This window comes from Telmatherina bonti (assembly GCF_933228915.1).
Source record: "Telmatherina bonti genome assembly, chromosome: 14".
Lineage (NCBI taxonomy): Eukaryota > Metazoa > Chordata > Actinopteri > Atheriniformes > Telmatherinidae > Telmatherina > Telmatherina bonti.
This window is the reverse complement of record NC_136612.1, coordinates 22,982,517-22,999,770: the sequence shown is the minus strand read 5'-3', so window position 1 is coordinate 22,999,770 and position 17,254 is coordinate 22,982,517. Positions and strand designations below refer to the sequence as shown.

Sequence of the window (17,254 nt, the reverse complement as noted above, 5' to 3'; positions counted from 1 at the left end):
TTTTTTGGACAGAAGCTTAGTTGTAGATTCAACGTGCCTCTGCAGGAAGATAAATGTAGGAGGACAGAGGGACTCAGAACTGGGAGAGGCTCTAGAATTGAAAATGAAGAGTGAAGCATGCAATAATGTTTTTTTTTAGACTGGTGGAAGTGTATCTGCTTTGTGGAGTAGAGTGCACACATTTTTCATTGCAATGTTAAAATCAGTAATTATTTGTTTTGAGCTTCTAGTTGTTTCTGCATTTGAAGGGATTACATATCTTGTTGTGGCATACACTGTATGCGCACTGATAAAACAAGACCACACTGACAAACAACACGGTGATATAAAAAGATAAAAGATGACGAATAAACAAACCACAGAAATGGAAATTACAGACGGGTCGAAAGCAGCAAAGCATTTCAGCTCAACAACAAACCATCGTGTGTCCTGGATGAAAAACCTTTTTTGAACATTGTTTATGTTCCCACAGTATGCTGACAAGTTTCCTGTCATATTTTTCACAAGCATTCATTTTTGTTGTCCCAGATTGACTGATGGTATCCTGCCGACAGACAATGGGATCTGTCCTGTGCTGCTCTGTGAACATTCAGTAGATGGTTGGTTGTTAGATTGAAATGCACACTACGTAACCTCTTCCTGTCATTTGAGCTTTTATGGTTTCGTTCTCTTCTTCTTTTAAACCAGCCACTGTGGCTGAGCCAGGGATGTGAGGGTTGAATCCCCTGATGAAATTCAAGGGAAAATGATTATCCTGGTTATTATAGCTATATTATAGCTTTATAAATATATATGTTAGATTATTTGGAAAAATTATTTTTATACAAAATCTATAAAGCAGTGACATTTCATACAAATTACCTCAACACTAACAGTGTTTTGTTCTTTGAAATTTTAATTAATGGCTCTGTTTTATTTTACTGAAGGTAATTAACGTACTTATGTGACATCTTTTCCTAATCACAAAGTCTGAGATTTATCAATTATGGTGAAATTAAGCGTGTAATTACATTATGCTTTTTAACGCTCTGCATTATTTATTGGGAAGGGTCTGAGTTACACATAATGCATAGATATATATAATATATAGTATAATATATAAATTAATCTTTTAAAATCTCCTCTATAATGTTTACCTGCAGAAACCTTTTTCTTGTTGTTTTGCTCTCCATGTCAGCTTCTGGTCTCCCTCCAGTGCTGTCAGGGCTTTTGGTTTTTTTTTTCTCTCTGCATTTCTACCATCCCTCTCCAGCCTCAGTTTGCTTTTTCAATCTGCGTCATGTTGAGAATGTTGAGACTTTATTGATAGCGTTCATTAGTCATGTCCAATATGCATTTTCATCCCCTCCACTGCTGCTTTGTGCTTCAGTTAAAATAAGCAACTGCCTTTCTGAATTAATTTTTCGTACGAGGCTGAGACATTGACATCAAAACATTAAATTGAATATTTGCTGAGAACTCTTTTTTTTTCTACCAAAGGGTCTCATATTTAAACTTTTCTTTGTTTCCTTCAGCTCTTCTTCTGCTTTACGACGTCACCAACAAATCATCCTTTGACAACATACAGGTTGGTCATGATTTCTTCTTCTTTGAAGCTCTTAGGTGACAGTGGATTTATCCACCCATCACTTTTCTTTGAGGTGTGACTTGAACATGTCACACGACATGATAAATTAAACTGGGACCCCAAGTGCTGATAATAGAAGTCACAAAAGGATGTGTAACATGAACGAGTTACTGCATGGATGACAAACTTAATGTTGCTGAAATACAGAGATTGCTGGTGTGATGTGTGGGAATATGAGTTATTGGAAGCATCAGGCTCAATGGTTGCAGTCTACACAGTGTAACAACCAGTTTAAATGGGACTGTGTTCAAAAACCAAAGAGTTCATGTGTCACATCTGACCTTTATTTAGTCTCTCCTTTACAGCTTATTTATCAGGGCTTTTATTGAACAATTTAGTTAAGTTCTATTTTATGAGTCCCTGTGGGGAGATTTGTCTTCTGTATTTAATTAAGATGACCTATTATAGTTTAGTGGGCAGCCACGGTGAAGCACCCAGAAACCAGTTTGAGTTTTGAGACCAAGATCTTGTCAATATCAATATCCAGTAAAGGCTGTCTTATTTAAAATTCCCCATCTCTGTGTGACAGGAAGCCATTATAGTGACAGCATTTATACTTTACACAGAAAACTCCCAGTATATACTGTGCTGACCACTGTGGCGCCTGGTCTGCCTGTTGAATGTTCATGCTTTATGTTTTCTGACAGCAAGAGCCCTGAAAACAGGTTAGAAGATGAAAGATGAAACTGATTAAAATCACATGAGAACTCGTGCAAATCTACCATTCATTACTGGTTTTTATAATCGATGCAGCCAGATCGACTCGGTGCATAGAACATGCTGTGGTTTCATTTGTAGGTGCAACTACACAATTGCACACAATTTGCAGACCAGGTACAATTTATTATTCTGTGATCGGACATCTTCTCCTCATTGCTTCAGCTATGTGTACTAGTGCGATATAGCTTTCCGAAATTTTCAATTGGTCCTAGATGTCGTTTCATTCTTGCTTTGTCCACAAAAATCTTAAACAAAGCAAGAAGTAATGAATTTTATCTGTAGTGGTAAGAGTGAAAACACAAAGAATAAGGCTGGAAGAGTTTATGATTGCACTGCAAAGGCAATAGTAAAGTCATTTTTTATAAGCACAGTCACATCTGCTGTCACACAGAGGTACAGTGTTATGTGGACTGTGAGTGATTGTGGGATCAGTGCTACCATTCCTACTATCTTTGCAGGTAAGGCAGAAGTCTCCAACTCGGCCCTACGAGGTCCGCAATCCAGCAGGTTTTCCATGTATCCTTTCTCCAACACAGCTGATTCAATTTATTGATTGTTTGTGAAGAATCTGATAGGCTGTTAAACATTTAATTTGATTCAGGCGTGTAGAAGCAGAAATATATGGGAAACCTGCTGGTTGTCTCCTGAGATTTGTCAAACGCAAGTAGCTCTTATGACAAGTCCAGTAATTTTGCATCTCATATATTTTATTTAATTGCATTTCATTTCTTTTCGGTAGAAGAGGATTTTTTAAACCCTTGACCTGCACATCAACTACTGTACATTGATCCATTGTTAGCTTTGCTTGAGACAAGTTTTAGTAAAAATGCAACAACTCCAAAAAAGGAAGATTCACTCTGAAAAAGGATGGAAATTAAGTGTGACAAAGGACAAATAGAGAGCAGCAGATGACCAATTGAAGACATCAGAAAGCTATATCACAGTGGTAAATAACTAGTAAATCCTAAATAATACAAAAAAAAAAAGGAGAGAGTGAGACACAAAACTTTTTATTCCAACTCTATCATTGTAGTTACATTTTAAAGGACAAATAAGCCTTTGTACACCTGCTGAGAAAAGAACCCACACTTTGTGTAAATCTAATTAGAGCAGATTGATCTAATTTCCCCTGGATTTACTACTTATTGGAGACATATTGTGTTGCAGAGGGAGAGGATGTTGAATACCTTTGTATGTCCAGTAATTAGCAGTTAGGGCTTGTGTGTGTGTGTGTGTGTGCGTGTGTGTGTGTGTGCGTGTGTGTGTGTGCGTGTGTGTGCGTGTGCGTGTGTGCTCTAAGTGATCAGTGAAGCATGAAAGATGATTCTCAAGTGGAGAAGATCTGACAAAAGTTTGAGTACAAACTTCAAATAAAGAACGGATGTGTAGAGTGGATATGTAGAGATGGAAACGGGGAGAATGGGTAACAGTGTCAGCAACCTGGCGCAGTTTCCTTTCCTTTCTATGATGAGCTGCTGTAGCTTCAGAAAGAGTGTCACTTTAAAAGTCTCGTCTGTCTGAAATTATTTCTTAAGCTACTTCTCTTGAGTATTTTGCAACCAAGAATATTTAGACACAATTTCCTTTTAATCTATCCTGTTGTTGTTTTGATGTTAATCTGAAGCAAACCAAGTGGAACAATGACATAGCGTTAACACCATTGCTCCACCTATACTGCTTTAACATAGGAAGTCAACAGGAATAGGGGAGAAGTGTGTTTAAAACTGGATTTAGCTTTGCACAGATTACATGTCCTCTTGAAAAGCGCAGATTGACAAGTCCTCCATCATCTGCTCAGCCTTCCTTCTTCCACGAGCTTTCACCATTCTTACATCCAGTCACTGTTGCAGGGTTGAAAATATTGACTAAAGCTGCGGAAGCCTGCTGGCACGCCGCTGCCTAACAAGCACTAGCTCATGTTAATGCACACTAATGGTAATGAATGGCACTCAGAATAAAGGGGATAAATTAAAGGGGCAAGTACATTTCCTTTTACAGTCAGACTATCTCTTCTCTGTGGTGTCACTTTTTACTTCTGTAAGGATGTAATTAGGAAAGCAAAGCTTAACTTCATTACAGCCATCTATCATTTTGGTAAGAACAGATCAGAATTAAATGCTTGACAGTCTCTGGCAAAGTAGACATGGTGCATCTGAATAAATGTAATGTGGATTTTAACTTTATTTCCCTCATTCTGTGTGAGTTTCTCAGGTGTTTTTATATAGACCACAGTGGTGGGTGAATGAGCCTTTTCTTCACGTAATATGCATAAACACGCAGTGCAAGTCATCATTTTAACAGAAATACACAAGCAGTTTTGTTCTGTGATTTATGTTTTGTTGTTGGGAAAGCTGCTTCAGGCGAACAATAAAAGTCTATTTAGGTCTGCTGCAAATAATTTGTCTGAATCACTGCAAAAAGCTGCCCAGCTCATACAGTGCAATCATTATGGCATCACATAACTTGCTGTGGATGGAAATTACAACGATTATCAATCCACAGTGACTGGTTAGTGGTTGTGAGTTAGCCTAAAGTTGCTGCTAGTTGCTGCTAGTTTTCCACCGATTCCCCAACCTGATTAACTTTTGATTTTCTTTCTTTTTTTTTAATGCACCACATAGAATAATACCTATAACACAGTCTGAAGGATACATCTGACTGCTATCTCTTCATTTTGGTATTTTAATATTGTACCCACGTTTTCCAGACAAACACAAGATCTGCTAGCATTTAAAAAGCTCAAAGGGCACTGAGGGTAAGCACACCTCAGTTGGCTGCGGAAATTAATTAACATACTTTATATAGGATGTTTAAAGAAGCACAGCTGTGCAGTTTTCTAGGATCTGTCAAATTTTTTTTTTGTTTGTTTTGTTTTTTTTTGGGGGGGGGGGGGGGCTGGTCTGAATCTCAAGCAATAAATGCAAGCTCTTCTAAAATGAGAACCAGTGGGTACTCCAGTGATCAGAGTGAATATATCTCTCAGAGCAAAAACTCACTTTTAACATTGATTGTGCAGATCTGTTGTACTAACCTGGATTACGACGCATTATCTTTAAATTGAAAACAATGTTTCTTATTTGCACTGATTCTTGAATAATACATTTCTGTGCCGCTTCTCTTGCTATCTTTTTGTGTGAAGTTGCTCATGTACAAATACTTGATCATGCATTTGCTGTAAAGACACAATATAATAGCAGAGAGATGAAACCTGCAGCTGTTTGTTTTCATTCATCTCTGCCTGTCCCCAGGGCGTTTACTGGCTTCAAATGAAATGGCGGCCTCCCTACCACATAGCTGCTAGTTAAATGTCATGTTACCACCGTTCCAGATAGTGATGATAGAAACTGTCAGTAAATATTGCAGTAATAAAAAGTGAAATACTAATTATTTTTAATCAGAGGAAACTCGCATTTAAGAAGCAACTATTTCAGGTCTGGAAGTGTTCTACAAGGACACATAAGATCTGTTTTATCCCATCATGTTTCATATATGTTTTGCTTTAAGCATTATTAATGTGCCAGCTGCAATATGTTTATAGATTACTGTAGTCATGAAGCAGCTTCTGAAGTGTACTTACCTATCAGGGTTGAAAAAGCGGCTTTTTGTTACTTCAGTGTCAACTGTAAAGTGACAAAACAGATGGGGCACTTACTGTGGTGCCACAAATGGCGCAAGATGAATAAAGGAGTTGTTCAAGTCGCCTGCTTTAGTTGAATCAATTCCAGCAGAAACAAAACAACTTTCAATACCCCTCTGGATAATTCTTGTTGGAGATGCTGAAACAAAATGGCTGCAAAAATGGTGGAAAAATCTCTTGAAGTTATAAAAAGAGATGGACTCTCCTTGCTCATTGTTATGTAAAGCCATCATTTCTGCGTGTTCATCTGAAAAGTGCCTTTTATATTTCTCCGAGTTCACTGCAGCTCTGCAAAGAGCACCTCTTTACCTTTGAGGGGGCTGACAGGTCAAAGGTTGAAGCTGTTCAGGCATTTTCAAATCAAAAAGTGTGGTTGAGACGAGTGTTTAGCTCCTCTTTTACTGCCATGGAAAGCAATTATTTCAGATTATCAAGACTTCAACTTTGAACTGCAAATTTAGTGCCTTTTATATAAAAACAGATTAAAGAGCCATAAATCTTGCAAAATATTCTAATGTAGCGACAATGCTATCATAATATGAAATATTCAAGATTAATCAGCCTGTGGTCCATTTCTTTTTTTCTGAAAGTAATATATTTTATAGCACATAAAAGTAGGAAAAGATTATCTTGAGCAGAAGAAGAAGAAAAGGTTTCTACATAAGGCAGTGGGTAGATGCTATATTCTCTTTGTTTCCACTTCAGAAATAATGTTTTTTCTTTTACCTCATCAGGCATCATAAAGATCCAGCGCTTTGTCTGGCAGTGAGAAGAGTTATACTGTGTCTTGTGTGATAGGTTTGTACACTGTGACTCATTCAATCACCAAGCAGCTCCTCCACAGTCAAGTACTGCTTCTTGTGTTTTGTCATAAATCATCTCTTTTGTCATTTTCTGTCCTATTTTTGTTACTTTTGTCACTTTGCCAATTGAGGCCTGATGCAACACTTTCTTTGTGGATTAAATGTCTGGATAAGCCTGTAGGTTTACAACATTTTAAAAACTGGGGGAAGCTTTTATGTCAATGGCCTAATTATCTGAAATCTGGAACCAGATTATTATTCAGTCTTTTTTTTTTTTTTTTTTTTTACAAAAGCAATAAATAAATTGAACACAGCAAGTCATCGGTGGCATCAGTGGTTGTGAAGATTTTACATTTTTATTCCTCAGAAACCACATATATTTGATCTTGTCATCCATTTTATTGTGTTGGCGCTAAGCAGCAGCTAAATCTCAAGTCTTTGCAAAGACTAAAACAGTACAAGGAGACTCCATTAGAAATGATCTCTGTTACTGTTTTGCTTACTATGTGCCCAAGCTTAGCACAAAAAATAAGGAAATAAGTGTTTGTTCAGGTATTTCTCTACTTTATTACTGGTTTTTACCATATTCAACACTGGGAAGCCTGATTCATCACCTTTATAACTTGTAAGGATCATACTTCTTTGGAATGAGCATCACAGCTAAATGTGAGGTCCCTGAAAAAAATTATCAATTCATGTTATTTCCTCATTGCAATGGTGGTGTGTGATCATCCAAACCAACAAGCTACTAATAATAAGAACAAATACCAACAAGACAATATTGCAGTGGATTTTGCCACATTTTCGAAAACACTACCCCTACATTTAGCTGTGTTGTTCATTCTATATACAGTATAGCACAATGGTTTACCTTGTTGTGAAGGTGACTAATCAGGCTTTCCAATGATGTACAATAGAACACTAGTGGGTATTATTAAAAGGGAGAAATAATTGAGTTGTGCTTGGTCAATTAGTTGTGCACTACCATGGATGTCCAAAACGTTGATCAGTGAAGTCTTAAATCTTTCATATAAAACTGTCCATTGCTGTAGGTTAAAGCTTGGTAGTCTTTGATTTCTGTGGTACAAAAGAAGCAGGCTAAAGGGGAGTTCAGTTTAAGTCTTAGTTGAACTTTTCTTCACATCCTCTTCATTTTTCTACTATAGAACGTTTTGATTTAATGTTTTCTAAGAAAATGGACCCACTCTGTGGAAAAGAAATATGGGGCGGTCATTAAAAATATCAAATAATCAGAAATCTTTATGTGTTCCGTTTAAAAAAGTGTGTGAATGCATCTATATCCTGCCATGAGGTTAGACGATATACGGATAAAATCACTTCATTTAAAATCCACCATTGCTGGTTTAATGACTTTTTTTATTTTTCCCATTGCAGCTTAGAAACCTTACGTCCCATTTGCAATGGGCCTGCATTTTACAGGCACTTGACTCTTTGCATACACTTAATCATATCCTGCATTATATATTGAAAACTTTAAATTATTAATTCCTACACTCATGCATTTATAATTGGTAAAAAAAAAAAAAAAATTTAAAAAAACCTGAAAGGGTCATTGTTGTAATGTATGTTGGTGAGGTCGTGAACTAATTTCAATTACTATCGGATTGGACCGTTTGTCACTAAAGCAGCATATTAGTAGTCCATAATCATAATTTTTCTCAGGGTAAAGAGTCGAATTTAGTGCATGCAAATAGTCCCCAGACCTGGGATGTGCAGCCAATAAAGGAGTGTCTTTTAGTGCAACGCCATTAGTGGCTAGCTTTAAAGCATCTCTGTCAATAAACTGCCATTAGCTAGGTTAACTCATTTAAACAGATAGGCATTAGATCACAAGTTAGATATTTTCTATCATTCAGGCTCCACATAGCACTTACCAGCTCTCCACCAGTAGAGTATTGCTGATGTGTTTGTTGTTCATGGTTTTCATTGTTTTCCTTCCCGCAGGTGTTCCTGATGATTGACTCTTGTGTTTTCTTAGAGGCCTTAGGATGTTTACTGTTCCTTCACACACGTAGCAGCTGGTTGTTTGGTTTTTCTGTTTATGCTGTTTGTGGTTTTCTGCCTTTTGTTTCTCGCTCCATTTTTCTATATTTTCTCATCCTTTCTCTCCTCTGAACACCTTCCTTCTGTTACTCTAGTAGAGAATAACATTCAAAATTCAAGTGAAGCCCCATATCCAACACTCCCATTGGCAAAGTAAATTTGTCCAGCGCTGTCAGACCACCGTTCTGCTGTCATAAACAGGACAGGTTAAACAAAACAAATGAATTTTTAAAAATAATACAAGTATAACTAAGAGCTTGTATGTGAAAGAGAAAAATGATAAGTTTGGCACTCATGTTCAGCTAGTGCAGGTCAAATCAATGGTTAAAAGCTTCAATCTTACTCTGGCTCATTTTTCACTGACTGCAGCTTCACAAAGCACATCTGTCACCAGGACATGTCTCACATCCATGTTTCAGGAGAGACACATCAGCTGCTCTTTTACAGACATGTAGCCTTTTGTCAGTCAGGCCACAGACATCAGTGAGTTGTCTGCATTTCGGGGTGGTGGGGGAGTTTCTGTGTGTGTGGCTTATCATTGTGAAGGTGAACATGTATTTTCTGATCTTTAATGTTCCCATTGCTGAATTCTACAGATTGCTTATTTGTTCCTGCATGCATGAGTGTGCATCTTCAGAGTGTGACACTGTGCCACTCTGTTTAGCTCCGCTGCTTAAACCTTCTCTCGGGGGAGACGTCCTACTTTCTCCCCGCGTTCTTCTCGATTGGTTTAGTCTGACTCTGCCTGTTGTTTGGAGCAGACTTATTCCCTCTGTCTCTCCATGTAATAATCTGATCAAAGCTTGGCAAGAATAGCATTGTCACCTACAGCAAATCTGCATTGACAAAAGTACAACAGAGGGAAAGTTGGGGCATGAGGAATAACTCAGAGGCTCCATGAGGAGACTAAGTCTTGTTTGTTGTTATTGTTAAAGCATGACCTGCGATCTACTAGAACACTACTAGGATTCACAGTTTGCCATTATTGACAATAAGTCATCAAGGAATTCAAGGACTAGTTTTTGAATTGTTTCTATTTACTGTCTCATATTTTGTCTTATATCTATATCTGCTTATTATTCAAATGTGATGTTAATGAAAACCATTCCTGATCCCTTATGTATTGCACTAGGTCTTTCTCACTGATAAATAATATCAGTCTCAATGCAAGTAAGAATTTTCATTGTATTACAATCTAGCATTTCACAGGATAAAAAAGAAAATGATAATCTAGCAACAATTTCCCAGATAATTATACAGTCTTCAGATAAGAAAGCCGTGTTATTGTTGAGAGCATCAGAAATGCTAATGTGAAAATACCAACCAATTTCAATTAAAGCTACAATGCAATTATTATATTTCATACCATCTTTATTTCAATGGTTTCAGTGTGAATCTGGGGGCACTGGATCTCATCTGGATGAGCAGTCACCCTGTGTACAGAGGCTGAATGCAAAACACAGCCAGCCTAGCGCTCTGCGCTGCATGTCACTCTTGTTCCAAATAAAGTCCATTAGTGCCAGAAAAATCCTTTGAAAATCCAAATGTGATAGAATTATGCAAAGGTTGACATAAGTTGTGGAAAAAAGCCCAGCACAAGACATGCTTAAAGACAGCTGCTGAAACCAGAACAGCTGAAATAAAGATGTTTTAGAGCTCTATGAAACATTGGTTTTGTCCACATGAAGATGGACATGAAGACTCCCAGAGACAAGCTACAGTTGTTTACGGATAACGTACAGCACTTTGGCAATGTGCTGCTTTTGGTTTTGTCTTTGTCACAGAATGAAACCCATTATATCCTTTCTTATGAACAAAGTGCTTTGTTTCGGCCAGAGGTGAGAAGTAATTTAATACTAATACATTATCACTTTACAGTTTTGGGTATCTTTACTTTTGAGTTCAAGTTTCTACTTTTACATGTATGCTTTTATCTTAGTTTTAATGTATCTGACAGCAGTTGTGGGTTATTATGTATTTACCGGTACTTTTAGGCTTCACAGATGGGTAAAATTTAGAAATTATGATGCCTTGGTGTATCCATCAGTGCAAGATGGATGTAAAACAAGAAACAACAGAACATTTCTGAAAACAAAAGAGAAAGACTGGAAAGTGACGTCTCTGCAGCAAGATGAGCCAGTAATGAGGTGGATCAAAGTAAACCAGACAACACTACAAATGAATTCAAAGCAGCAGGTTATCACTCATCCATGGCTTTTTTGAGTGAACTGTTTAAAGTGATTGGCTGCAACAACATTTCTTGGCAAATGCATCAACTCAGTTTTTTGTTATTGTCTATATATTTGTTTAAAATTATGTTTAAAGTCAGAAAGGTTTGATATTCTACCAAACTTATATTTTAATTTGAGGTTTATTTATTTTGTATTGAAGCAGCTGGTTGAATTAAACTTCAAAATGTACTTTATCACTCATTCATTATCAATTAGATTCCTCTCATTTCTAATCACTAACGTATACTGTTTGAAAAAAGTTTCTGCAATCAGAAGCTACTCTATGCCAGTAAAGACGTTCAAAGCAGCCGACCCAGATTGTCTTTATGTTATTGTGACAACAAAAGTAAAGCATGTCAGAAGTGCCCTTACATACTGTAACAAGTGACAGTTCGTCTCGACAGTGTCACAAAACAGCCTCCAGCGGCTGTCTACCTGTCTTTAAACTTCCCCTTCCCTCTGATGAAGTTTCTTTTGTCTTGGCGCTGTCTCTCACTCCAGACGTCTCTCTATCTTGCAGCTTTTTGGCACCCTCTAAAGCATCTTTGCCTCTGTGGCATCAATCTTTCCGTCAAGGTCATCATCCACCATCTCGTCACCTCTCACCCTTTGGTGCTGTTTGAAAAGGGACTGGCCATTCTCATTTCAATACATTTTGACTGCTAATTTTAATTCATCAAATTGCATTGGAGAACAGAAAAAAACATAGACGCACTTACTGTGACCCAGAAATCACTTGGCTTTACGGGGTTTGTTTATTATTTTGGGCTTTTGTTGCCCTTTACAAACAGGATAAAGTGAGCTGCATCTGAATGGTCACAATGCCTTGGGACTACAATGGCATGTATGGCACGCAACCAAAAAGTATGTTACAGGAAACACTGCAAAGGTAACAAGCAGGCAAACAAATTTACCGCCACATAACATCCGTGCCATTTTTATGACCTTTGGCTACATAAAGATTTGAACAGAAATTCTGATATTGGTAAAAAAAAATAAAAATAAAAATAAAAAAAGATGAGTGAGCAAATTTGTTTCTGCTCACTGATGTTTATTAGTTGAAATGTGGTGTTTAACTGTGTGATGCCCTCTATGATAGCTCCATCGAGCCGTCTTATCCTTTTAACCAAAGGGTTACATTAGAGTTGAGATGCCAAATTGTCAGAGTTCAAAGGTTCTCATGAAAATCTTTTATACAACAATTTTTATGTGAAATTTGTGATTATAATGGCCACAACTACACTTTATTCTGGCATTGTTGTTTAACCTATACGCTCTCACTCATTAAACTAAGATCCACTAACTACTTCATTGATCTATTTTGTTGACGGCTCAATCATCTTCTGTCATGAGACATTAGAAAGCTTTAACTCTCTCGATTAAAGTTATAAAGTGGCATCATCTGTGATTGGTGATTATCTGTGGCAAATGACCCATGAGGGTCTGCTATAAACATCCAAATGATCTAATTACAAACCATGGTTGATCAAGGGTAATTGCAGCATATGGAGAAAACCCCTCAAAAGCAAGCTGTCGTTTTCATTATTTATTTATTTGTCATTGTAAAGATTTTGATATGTTTGTGCGAGAAAGATTATACAGGGTTTGGGATTCAGGTACACCTTCCAAAGGTCAATCTAAACCAGTATGTTGTGAATTTTATATTAAAACACAAACAGTCAAATAGTCTACATTGGCAGCAGGCCACGTCAGCAGGTATGTAGGTTAAAGTACACCCATTTTACAGAAAGGAGGAGCTTTTTGCCTGATTGAACCCTCTCAGCCAGCGTCTGACCTCAATAATTCTACAGCACACCAAATAACAAACATGATTCAGCACTGATTTGAAGAAAGCCACAGGATTGATTAAGGGACAAATGGTCTACTCGTTAACTATATATTGACCAGTTGCCAAAAAAAAAAAATGGTTCTTGTAGGAAATAAATTTCATGAACATACATACATTAGTTGAATGTGATCTGCAATGGGAAAGTCGCAACAATGTAATAAAAAAAAGTTGATCAAAGTTTACTTCTTTAATCATTGAGAAAACTTATAACTTTCTTTATTTCTCAACGGTTACTGATAAGAGCTAAAATGCATTTGACTTGGCCCTAAATCCAGAGAATAATGAGAATAGAAAGTCATTTCAGCATAAAAAGAAGTTTGTTGGCTCTTGTTCCTGCTTATCAATATGCTTTATAACATCCTTTGTGAAAGATTCTTGTTAGGACATGAAGATTAGCCTGTTGTACAGACAGCAGCTTGGTGGCATGGTGGCACTGCAGCCTCACAGCAATAAGGTCACTGGTACGAGCCTCAGCAAGAAAGGAGGTTTGAACAGTGCTCTTTCTGTGTGAATATTGCATATTCTCCCCGTGTATGCGTGGGCTCTCTGGCTACTCCAACTTCCTCCCACTGATAAATTGATCACTTCTCACATGTAGTTCACTTTGGATGAAAGAGTCTGCCAAATGAATGATGAATAACCGATGTATTCATGACAACCACATTAATATTAAAAATTTCAACACAGTTGTGAAACTTGAAATTAATCATTGTTTGGGATCATTGTGTTTACTAAATTCAATTAAATCACATTATTTAGTGGATATGTTTATTGGTCCATTGTCTATCAACATTAGGTTATAAATTAATCGAACATGTTTTGACAAATTTTATCATAAACAAAATATTGCCTTTGTGGAAAACCCAGCCAAAACCAAAACCCAGCACATGAAAGATACAAGATGGCCAAAGTTAAAGAAGGTTAAACCATCTATGCAAGACTGCTGTTGCAACAAACCAATATGTGCTTCTGCGGTACATCTTTGTGACAGCTTTATGATGGTGAACGTTGTTGATAATGAAATTACTCCAAGTTGAAAATAAATGTCTCTTTTAATGTCTGTGGATGGACATAAACACTGTGCCACTGTATGTGCAGCCTGCAAGAGAATTATGCAATGTGTAAAACCCAACAGTTATCCAATGAGTATAAACATGCTGGAAACATCAGAATTCTTCTGAATGGATGGAATATTTTATAGGATACAAAAAAAAAAACAAGTCACTGCACCACTCAGGGCAGGTAACTATCAGCATATCCAGAAAGTAAATACATGTTCTGTTTTGTCTGTGTTTTTTTGTTTGTCTTTGATGTACCTTTCAACACTTATTCTGCATCCTTCTTAAAGTACTTTTTTTACATCATATTTTCCTGTGGTTGTCCTGTGGTTTGTTATTGTTGTTTTTATGTTTTTGTTATTTTGTTTTTTTGTTGTTGTTTTTTGGGAGGGGTTTTTGGCCATTCCGTTTGTGAATAACCTTCTCAGTTTTAAACATACACTTGTCAGAGTCCTGTGTCTGGAGCAGGGGTCCTTGAGGTCCTCGAGGACCGGTATCCTCCAGGCTTACCAATTGTCCCTGCTGCAACACACCTGATTCAAATCAATGTGTATTTAGCAGACATGTGCAAAGCTTGTCTGAGTCTGAGTCAGGTGTGTTGCAGCAGTAACACTTAAAAAATGTGCAGGACACCGGACCTTTCGGACCAGGGTTGGGGATCCCCATTCTGGAGCACTCAAGCCCAGGAATTTAGATTTTTTTTTTTTTTTTTGGGGGGGGGGGGGATTTGTCCAGGAATGCAACTGGGCATGTGCTGCGGACCTGCAAATTTTTCTGTTTTTGGATTAAATCAGTGTTTGTCCTTTAATAGTCCTTTTAATTTTCTGCCAGATCATTCTCTGTTTTCATAGAAATTAGAGTGTACAAATAAACTTTGTACGCTTTGCCCTGCCTTGCCATACCATAATGAGAAAACAATCATTTTATTTGGTTGCAGATTTTCATCTACATGCAACTCTAGCTGTTCCAATTATATGTCCACTTTAATCAAGTCAGGATATCTTCCAATTATATTTGCATCACTCTGACTCATAGCTATAACCAAGGTATAATATGTCTGCCATAATCATGACATCCATGCAAACTTCCCTATCACTTACTTACAGAAACATACAATAAAAATAATGCCTTGTGCGGTTTGGAGGGGTCTGGAACATATCAAATTTGGCACTGGATAACTTTACCAAGTCACTAGTGCATATCAGTGCCAACCCAGAGACTGTGCACACACTAAAGGTTCATTTAGAAAGCAGTGTTAGCTGAAAGCCATATTCAGACTACATGTGATCAGGAGTTTTGAAGTTATGGTGTCACAAGACACAGTTGATCAACAACAAGGTGTCACACTGCAAGACTTTTTACCAAACATATCCCCTGACCTTTTGGCAACTTATTGCCTACAAGTGCAATAGTCTTTTAGTGTTTCATGTCCTTAACTGGCATCTCCACACATTCTCTTTTTCACATTTTTATATTGCTAAATTTCAATATGAGATTGGCATTAGTGATCTAGCCTGAGTTTGACTAAACTCTGCATTTTCCTGAGTTGAAGCAGACAGTACTTTCCTTCTCATGTTGTTCAAGTTTGGTAGTTGTAAAATTTCACACACACACACACACACACACACACCCCCCCCCCCCCCCCCCCCCCCCCCCCCGTCTCCTGTGTTCTCATTAGAAGATTAGATACTTCGCTGAAACCTCTGATGTTTCAGCAAGTTGACAAATCATGTCTTTCAAGCATTTATACAAAGCAGTGTGAGACTGCCTTCTTACAGAAAACTTACTAGTACTTTCATTTTAGAGGATGCATTTGGGTTTACAGTATGATATTGTTCAGGTTCCTCTGCAAATGTACACAGTGTTTACACTGCAGCTGTGACCCCTATCAATCCCTTCTCGAACACCAAGTCATCACTGTAATTACCTAAAAAGAAGCTGTCAGAGAGAAAACTGCTTTGGAGCAGAACTACTAAAGAAAAGGCTCATTTATCAGCAGCCAGCCAGAAAACCAATGCAAGGTAAGTCACTGCTGGGACAATTAGGCATGGTGCTGATATGATGGATATTATTTCATCAGGAAGTTTTGCAGGTGTTAATCAGAGCTAATTAACAGTGATGGGATGGTTCAGCTGCTGTCAGAGCACATGCAGCCAGAGGAGCTGTTTGTTCCAGGCTTTCCCTTGTGCATAGTAAAACAGGATGTAGCAGACAGTGTTGATTAACCTGCTGATGTTTGTTACTGTACCTCTTACAGTATTCCTCATATGCTCTTTTGATGCTTGTTTATTCCTTGACTTACTTTCTTTTCTTCTGCGTTTTATCTGCACAAATTTTGTCCCTTAGCTCCCTATTTATTATTAAAAGGCAAATGTCGCTCTCCATTTCAACATGTTCTTTATTCATGATATAAGATTTGATGCGCATTTTGTCATTGTCAAGTTCCTGACAAGGCCTTCTTGTTCTAAGGTGCTTTTTACCTTTATGTAACACATTGTGCTTTATATCTTAGTGCACTGTGTGTGTGTGTGTGTGTGTGTGTGTGTGTGTGTGTGTGTGTGTGTGTGTGTGTTTATCCATTTATAATGTATTCTATTTTTATTCTTTACTTGTGTTTGCCAGGCTTGGCTGACTGAGATCAATGAATATGCCCAACAAGATGTGGTGCTGATGCTTCTTGGAAACAAGGCAAGACACTGTTTTTGTCTTGGTTAGAAAACATCCTAAAAACAAACGCACAAATGATTGATTCTTATTTTATTTTAGAAGGCTTTTTGCTGGGATATGTGAGCATGTTTTTGTTCTACCAGACTGATGCAACTCATGACAGGGTGGTGAAGAGAGAGGATGGTGAGAGGCTCGCCAAGGTAAAGAACTGCGTCAAGAAAATATCGCCAAAGTTTTGTTTAAATGTGTTTGAATGCAAATCTGCTATAGATGTAAAAAAAATCATTCTTTATATTTGTTTTAACTGGTTCAAAATTAAAAAGCCACTTCAAGTCACCAGTGAACGTAGCAGCATCTCTTACCGTCTAATCTGTACCACTTTTATTATTATTGCATGTTTTATTGCTTGTGAGAATAATACTACTCCAAAGGGAAAATCTATTTATGGATCAGTTTTTATTTTTATTTTTCTTTAACCAGAAAGAAAAAAATCCATTCTGCAATCATAAAAAATGAGACAATAATGCAAGAGGAACTGATGTATTCGTCATGTTAAGAGTTCCTGCAGACTTATGGTCACTCTTCTGTTTTCCCACAG

At 37.4% G+C, this 17,254-nt stretch overlaps 1 protein-coding gene across 1 annotated transcript in view; it reads left to right on the top strand.

The window, feature by feature from the left end:
- Positions 1–17,254, top strand: part of LOC306766054 (ras-related protein Rab-26-like) — a gene marked incomplete at both ends in the record, with an annotated part of 39,658 nt that overhangs the window by 21,121 nt on the left and 1,283 nt on the right. Inside the window, 3 exon segments of the mRNA XM_079253641.1 lie at positions 1,515–1,567; positions 16,612–16,677; positions 16,800–16,856. Of these exon segments, the coding sequence (XP_079109767.1) occupies positions 1,515–1,567; positions 16,612–16,677; positions 16,800–16,856 (176 nt within the window).